This window comes from Sprattus sprattus (genome assembly GCF_963457725.1).
Source record: "Sprattus sprattus genome assembly, chromosome: 7".
Lineage (NCBI taxonomy): Eukaryota > Metazoa > Chordata > Actinopteri > Clupeiformes > Clupeidae > Sprattus > Sprattus sprattus.
The window spans coordinates 3,239,620-3,247,119 of record NC_137926.1 but is presented as its reverse complement, the minus strand read 5'-3'; the positions used below and the strand labels follow the sequence as shown (position 1 = coordinate 3,247,119).

At 45.6% G+C, this 7,500-nt stretch overlaps 1 protein-coding gene across 1 annotated transcript in view; it reads left to right on the top strand.

Annotated features, from left to right (window-relative positions):
* Positions 1–7,500, top strand: part of map3k1 (mitogen-activated protein kinase kinase kinase 1, E3 ubiquitin protein ligase) — a gene marked incomplete at its 5' end in the record, with an annotated part of 56,610 nt that overhangs the window by 365 nt on the left and 48,745 nt on the right. Inside the window, 1 exon segment of the mRNA XM_080842571.1 lies at positions 1–138. This exon segment is cut by the window's left edge and continues 365 nt beyond it. Coding sequence (XP_080698697.1) covers positions 1–138 — 138 coding nt within the window.

The window sequence follows — 7,500 nt, the reverse complement described above, 5'->3', positions numbered from 1 at the left end:
TGATAAAGCAAGCAATAGTTTGTCTACTGCCGCTCAGGAATTGTTGAAAACTTCTTTTAAAAACAGCAGCGACCATCTCAACGCCGATCATGGTGCTACCGGAGCTTCAGTGGAAGTGACTGCAAAACAGCACATTTGGTAAGTTTAGAATTTCATGATTCTTTTAATGTAGCATTACGACACCTTGGCACTTTTAACTTTGGATGTTTCATATCCGAATTATACTAAAATTGGACTTAAATGAGCTGACTTCGGGGCTGCTCTGATATCGTGACTTTTCTAAACTTAAAATGTCCTTGTACGGGGGCGCACACCTTAATCTTGATTGAAATAGCCTAGGCTACAATCATGTTTTCCTGTTGCAGTTTTTGACGCATTCATAAATGTTATAAATCAAAAATGGAACTATTTTGGTTAGAAGGCAACCGCTACTGCCAGTGGTCTTATATTTTGTGTTCCAATCCCCAAGTTCTCAAAAATAACTTTCTTTCTTACCTTTCTTACTTATGTCATTACACTGGGTGCACCGTCTTTAAAAAGACTGGTCCCACCAAAGCCTCCTCTCGTGAATTTGCTGGGATTTAGATAACATATTTGCCATATTTGTGATAACGGGATTTGCAACTACAGTGGACAAGACACCAGTCAATATTTGTGGAAGTCTGTGCACATTCATTTGGTTTGTTTCAGTTTAAGGAGAGTCCCGGATTCTAATCCTATACACCTTAAGTGAAGTTCAGTGAATTGCCCCTCACGGTTCTCTAACTGTCTGCTCGGTATTGGCCCCTAAAAAAACACCGGTGTGCGTAAATGCGACACAAACATAGTAGGTCGGACCGAGCCAGAAACAGTCAGCCAATCAACAAGGTGCACGGAAGGGAGGTGTGTAATTTGATTGGCTGTTGAGCACAAATATCAACAACTTTTCGCGGAATCGAATGGCGGACTGTGTCTTAAACGTAGGCTGTGCGGTACGTGTGGCATAGAGAGTAGTGTACTCGTGCGCTCCTTCTGTGAGAGAGCAGGTGTTTGAATCGTTGCGAAATAAATTCCTCGTGCCTACATATTGGGCTATTGTTTGACTTTCTTGGTATGTTTGTTCCAGAGGCATGTCCGGTCTCTAACTAGAAAGATTCTTGAAGATAATGATTTCCATCATATTTCCATACTTTTGTTTCTCCCAGCTGGGCTACCCTCCCTGTTCATATTCATATTCAACGAGTCTGGCTATTTCGTTTGTTTCATTATAACCCCTGTGGTGATATTCTACCATCTCATAATTATGTACCCTGGTCAGATTCTGTTTTCTATTCGGGGCAGATTTGTCGGATTAGGTGGTAACACGTGGATGATTAATCTGTTCTGTAAACGTATGCCATGGATGTTGATTAATCCAGTTCTGCCAAAGAATTCCTCAAAGTTTAATGTTTTAGAAAGCGTTATTTGTGACCTCCTCGTCAAGCACAATTCAGTTACACTGTATCCAAGATTTGTTAATACAGCTAGGAGATTTTTAAATCATGACCACGCATATTAAATATAAATGCACACTCAGTTAAGAGCCCTATCTGTGCCTGTTTAACTTATGAGAGAGAGGTCAGCATAGCTCATCGGTATACCTGTGCTAGTCATGTAGATAGCCTATCAGCGGGAAAACAAGAGATTTAGTTTTATTGATGCGTCATACTATCTCTCTCTAGCCTTATATGGCTTGGCATCTTTCTCCTATACTCTGTAACATGTAAATATGGGTGTTTATGATCTCCGTTATCAGAGACCTTGTTGAGGCTGACAATATCATCTGAAAATCTTCAGTTGGATGTCCTGAAGAGTGATCTAAGATTCAACACATAATAATACACCGAGTGGCTTATTTGAAATGTAAATCCTGTGTATTTTTAACCTTTAAATAGGAGAAGCCTCTTTTAAGATGCGAAGTGCTAAGATCTCTGAACACGATCACGTGAGAACATCACAAAGAGTGTTTTGGATGAATGACAGCTTTTTTTTTGTGGAAAACAAGACTGCGCACCGAGTATTTTGCTGCAATATGAGCCCTTGGCTTTTGGAACTGTACAGATAATGACCGATGAATGGGATGTTGAAAGGTAAAGAAACGGCTGGAAAGGGAGATGGAATCCATTGTGGATGGTTTTCTTGTTTGGGGATAATGGGCAGAAGCTGAGCATCGGTGGTCTTCTCTCGGCACAATGGTGAAGTTCGAACAAACAACTCACATCCTCTCTCGTGTGAGCCTAAACAACCACAGCACCCTCCGATTCTGCCTTCTTAGCAACCTGATATTTAATTATGAAGAGAGGCACTCTCGTTATATTTTCAAACCTCGGATCTTAGGATTGGAGTAAATACAACATGGCGTTTATTTGTCTGTTTACTAAGACCTCTTTTCCCCTTATTAGACCACAGAAATCAGTCTTTGGTGTTACTTTCACATCGCAAAGCTGAACATTTTAATGGAGTTTTTTTATTGCCCCTTTTATTGGTTTATGAGCAGAGGAGCATCTATGACTTGGCACAGATCAATCAAATGTCTGTGACATTCAGTGGTGAAAGTTGTTTACCGTCAGTTGATCCCAACCTTTATGTTCTGGATGACTGATGGTTATAAGTTACCAGACACCCAAAGCTCTGAGGGTTGTTATAATTATATGCGGATATCGGTTAAGTATCGGTATAAGTTTGTTGAATTCTTGTTGTCTTCAGGCCAGTATAGTCACATCGCAAAGTTGTCATGGTGTGCATGATGTTTTCGTGTAGTGGTTTTCTCAACACACCTGTGTGGTTTAAAAAAAATAAAAAATCTCTTTCTTTCTGAGTAAGACAAAGAGAATGCCTCTTCTTTCCGTCAGCGGTGTTGTTCATTGGCTAGTGCGTTCCCTCAGGTGAGCCGAGGAGCGTCATGAGCTTTTGTGCAGCGAGTCATTGTTGTTCTTTCCCTCCTCCTCGGTCCCTACCTGGCTAACGTCTCCGGTGTAAATGCAGTCATGCTGTATGCGCTCAACAACAGGTGTTGGGACCGCCTCCGAGAGCAGATGTTTTAAGAGCAATATTTTAGAGACACAGAAACTCAAACGCGCCGCTGTGTGTGCCTGACGAAAGATCAAAAGGCGACCCTTGATTCTTCTTCGGTGGCTGCTGTCATTTCAAAGGGGTTGAATTATTCAGAGGCTCACTAGTCATCTTTTCCTTTCGTTTGAAGATGCCCCCCCCCGGCTGTAGTGACCGTTTCACCCGAGGGGCAGACCTTTTGAATTGTGAGACAACTTGGTGCAGTTATCTTGCAGTGTCCACACAGTTTAGTGAGAATTATGACCTGAATATGTCCCACATAGCTGTTGTGATGGCACATACTTGATATATTACAGAGTTTAAGATTATTAACATCATTTGAAATGGTTGCCCTGCAACTCTAACTCTGCTCCCTTGCCTAAGCATACACTGTAAAATAAGCAATTTGCAATGGCTTTAGGCCATAGCGTCAGGTGTGAACAGGAGTGTTGCGTGTTCGGTGGAAGCCTGGAGCCTGGGTGTGAGGCCTCTGGAAAGGAAGGAGTGGGATCAGGGCTCTAGAGGGTGTTCCCAACTCGTAGATCCGCAATTAATGTGTTTGCCTTTTTCCAGCGGATGTGGCAGGAGTTCTGATATTTCTGGCTTCCAGCAGGCAGCTAGTCCGATACAGGATGAGACCCCCTCATGGAAACAAAAACCAACCAGTCGTTGAGTGATTTAATGCGATGCTGTAACGAGTTTCGGTGTTGTCTTCTCTGAAGTATTTATCCATTTGACCTGGTAAATCAGTTTTATAGTGCAAGTCAAATAAACACATAGTCTTTTGGCGTGACTCCTGAAAGGTCTTCTTTTTGCAGTCTTTGCAGTTCCCCATGGTTTTGTGTGTGTGTGTGTGTGTGTGTGTGTGTGTGTGTGTGTGTGTGTGTGTGTGTGTGTGTGTGTGTGTGTGTGTGTGTGTGTGTGTGTGTGTGTGTGTGTGTGTGTGTGTGTGTGTGTGTGTGTGTGTGTGTGTGTGTGTGTGTGTGTGTGTGTGTGTGTGTGTGTGTGTGTGAGAGAGATGAGCTGATGGGAAGGTTTCTGAGTTAGTCAGGGCATTGTTGTTTATCTTCAGCGCTATCAGCTATGTAATCAGCTCAGAAGTAGTTTGTGTGTCGACCACTCCTAGCCCCTCCCAGTAATCAGTCCTAAAAGTGGACATTTCTGGTTGAAATAAAAGCATGCTTGGCAGGTTGCCTGCAAGGGGTCACGGTTGTTTTATATAGATATATAAAACACACTAGGCTCATGTTTCGTCGTTTCACGATGTTGAAACGCTAGCTACTCCCTAATATGTCCATTTTGACTTGTATCCGTTTCATGTTTGCCTTGTCAGTGGAACCAGTCAGCTTTTCAAACCTCCCTTCTCTGTAAGGATCTCTTTATTTATCTCTTTCATTTATTGGGAATGGAGCATGTCACTGGTGCCCATTGTTGTATTGTATGGTGACCTGGCAGAGATCTGCATACATACTGCCCTTGGAGTACCGTTTAAAGAGCGTGCGATGAGACTGAACCGCCTCCTCCTCCTCCTTCGGTGAACAGTTTCCCCTTAAGTACACACGGCAGTTGGTCATTGCTGTCTTCTGCGTGGGAAAGGTCCGCACCCATAAAAGAACCTGAGAAGCTGCCGTCGGGCCTGAGGGTTCCACCCACGCGTGTATTCTGGAGAACCGGGCTGACGGGCCCAACCTCCCAGCAAACTGACGCGAAAGGCCGAAGCCACAGTTGGTGAAAAATATTTGTTAAATGAGAAGAGTGAGTGTCTTGACTTGCAGAGGCCAAGGAGCCCTGGCTGATCTGGCTTGATGGATGTTGTGTGATGTGGGCTTAGGCTGTGGCTGTGTGTGTGTGTGTGTGTGTGTGTGTGTGTGTGTGTGTGTGTGTGTGTGTGTGTGTGTGTGTGTGTGTGTGTGTGTGTGTGTCTGAGAGATGTGGGCTTAGCCAGTGGTGTTTGCGTGTGAAATGTGACACTGTGGCGCCCGGGGATATAACGGGCTTTTACAGTGCAGGCAAGGTGAGCGATGGGTGGATTGGTTTATGCAGCCTGCTCCTCGAACGTGCCAGTCTGACTATGGGCACCTCCATGTAGCCTGCTCCTCGACCGTGCCAGTCTGACTATGGGCACCTCCATGTAGCCTGCTCCTCGAACGTGCCAGTCTGACTATGGGCACCTCCATGTAGCCTGCTCCTCGACTGTGCCAGTCTGACTATGGGCACCTCCATGTAGCCTGCTCCTCGACCGTGCCAGTCTGACTTTGCAACGGTTCACCTGAATACAACTAAGTGTGGATCGGTCCTGCATACTCTGTTGTGTTTGCATGATGGCAGATGGATGACAACTTTTGGTGTTGGATCCATGCCAGTCTCTGTTTTACACCAGAGGATTCAAGTGTTCCGTCTGTGCTGTTTAAGTTGACTTTATGAGAAGCTGGGTGAATGTAAAGAAGGTAATGGATTCTAACGGGCTAATGTTTAATATAGGCTGTTGCTCAGGGTTGCCAGACTCTGAAGTATTCTGAAATGCTTGGTTGCTAAGCAGCGGGAGGGCAAGAATGCTCCAAAATGGAATCCTCCTCTCGGGGTCAGAAGCCACCCATTGTCCCAGTCCCCACCCTGCACCTTGTTGTGAGCGGGCCTAGTGCTATTTGGGGTCATTTGTATATCATTGGGGAGCCAAAAGGGAGGAAAAAAGGGGGTTTGTACCAAATTGGGGCCTTTGTGAGCATAGAAAGGACATACACATGTTAATGTTCCCTATCCGTGTTCCCTTTCAGAACGCTCACATTTCAGCTGGTCTGACCATTTTAAGCAGATTTCAGTCGCCGCATGGAACCCACCACAACACAAGAAGCGGATAACTTAATGACTCGGGCTGATCCTCAGTGGTCACATGGTTGAAGCCCTCAGCTTCTGTTCTTTTGCCTGAGGCATCTATGATACAAAATATTCAGTTTGTCTCAATTTCAGTCCCAAAACAAAGTGGAAATAGTTAGAAAAAAAAAAGAAATTATTAAAAGCTCCATCTTGCATTGGCGTAGCTATCTGCTCCGACAGACATCTCCTCTCCCCCTCTCAGTTCTGCTTCCAGGGTCTCCACTCCCGACCATGTGCTCCATAGTGCTGGCTCCAGGGTTTTGTGTTGCGCTGTTGGTGTAGGCGTTGGTGTGGCGGTTGGTGTTGGTGTTTGGGGGGGGGCTTGCGGAGAGGCCTGCCGGGGCGGCTGGGAGAGTCGAGTCGAGGGGCTCCTGAGTGGAGCTGAGGGGGGCGCGTGTGTGTGTGTGTGTGTGTCTAAACCCTGCCCGCCTGGGCCTCCCCTGCGGTCACCGCCACCGCCGCGCTGCCTCTTTAAAGCCTAGGGTTAGCCGAGCGCTCATGGTTGGACACTGGCAACAAAAGGCCCGGATATTTCCCTACCCGTGAGCCGTGTCGGCAGACCTGGGGGTCCCCGCTCCTCTCCGCTCCTCTCCGCTCCTCCCCCCGCGTCTGTTTAGTTAGCGGCAGGACGAGGCAAGCTGGAGATTACATGTGAAAAGTCAACACATGGGTACCAGGCTAAGCAGGGCCAGATTACTAGTTAAAACAACATCTCTGTATGTGTCCACGCCCTCAGTAGATGCACACAGGACACACACACACACACACACACACACACACAAACACACACACATGGCCTTCAAAACCTGCCCACGGGTCTTGCTGTGAAAAGCAAGACATTATCTCAACTGAATCTTGAAGAATGCTTTTGCTTTGTTGATTTTAGTTTTTTGTTTATCTTTTTTTTGTGGAAATGCATATCATTTTTATTTTTTGCTTTCTCTTCTTTGGAAATGCATATAAAGGCTCATTTGTGTGCAGAGCCTGGTGTTTAATGGCACTGCACAAACACAGGGATATGTGTGCAGGGCTGTGGCTTCTCAGTATACTGTGTGTGTGTGTGTGTGTGGTGTGTGTGGTGTGTGTGGTGTGTGTGTGCGCACTAATTGAGACTGCGCAGCTGACAGGAAGTGCATAGCCACCAGTATGTATTGAGCTACGCGGGCAGAATAACAAGCTGCCTCATTAGAACTCCACTCTCTCTAAGCGTTTCTGTCCATCTTTGCTTTTCTTGGAGAGGTGCTCATATCTTCCACAGAGAAAGAGACAAAACAAATAATACAAGCTTGTGAGGGGACCATTGTTTTTTTTAAACAATGGCCATGTGAACTGCCAAAGATATTAATCCCCTGGCTACATAGACACACACACACACACACACACACACAGAACTTTGGCCAGCTAAAGGTGTGGCGTTAGTTTGAAGGAAACATGACCCACCCCCTCCATCCCCTCCTCATGATTTGTCAAGCTGTGAATCTGATTGCTTTCTGCAAGGTCAGGCTGGACATTAAAGGTTGTTCAGTGGTCCAAGACCACAAAAACCTTTGTTTGGAT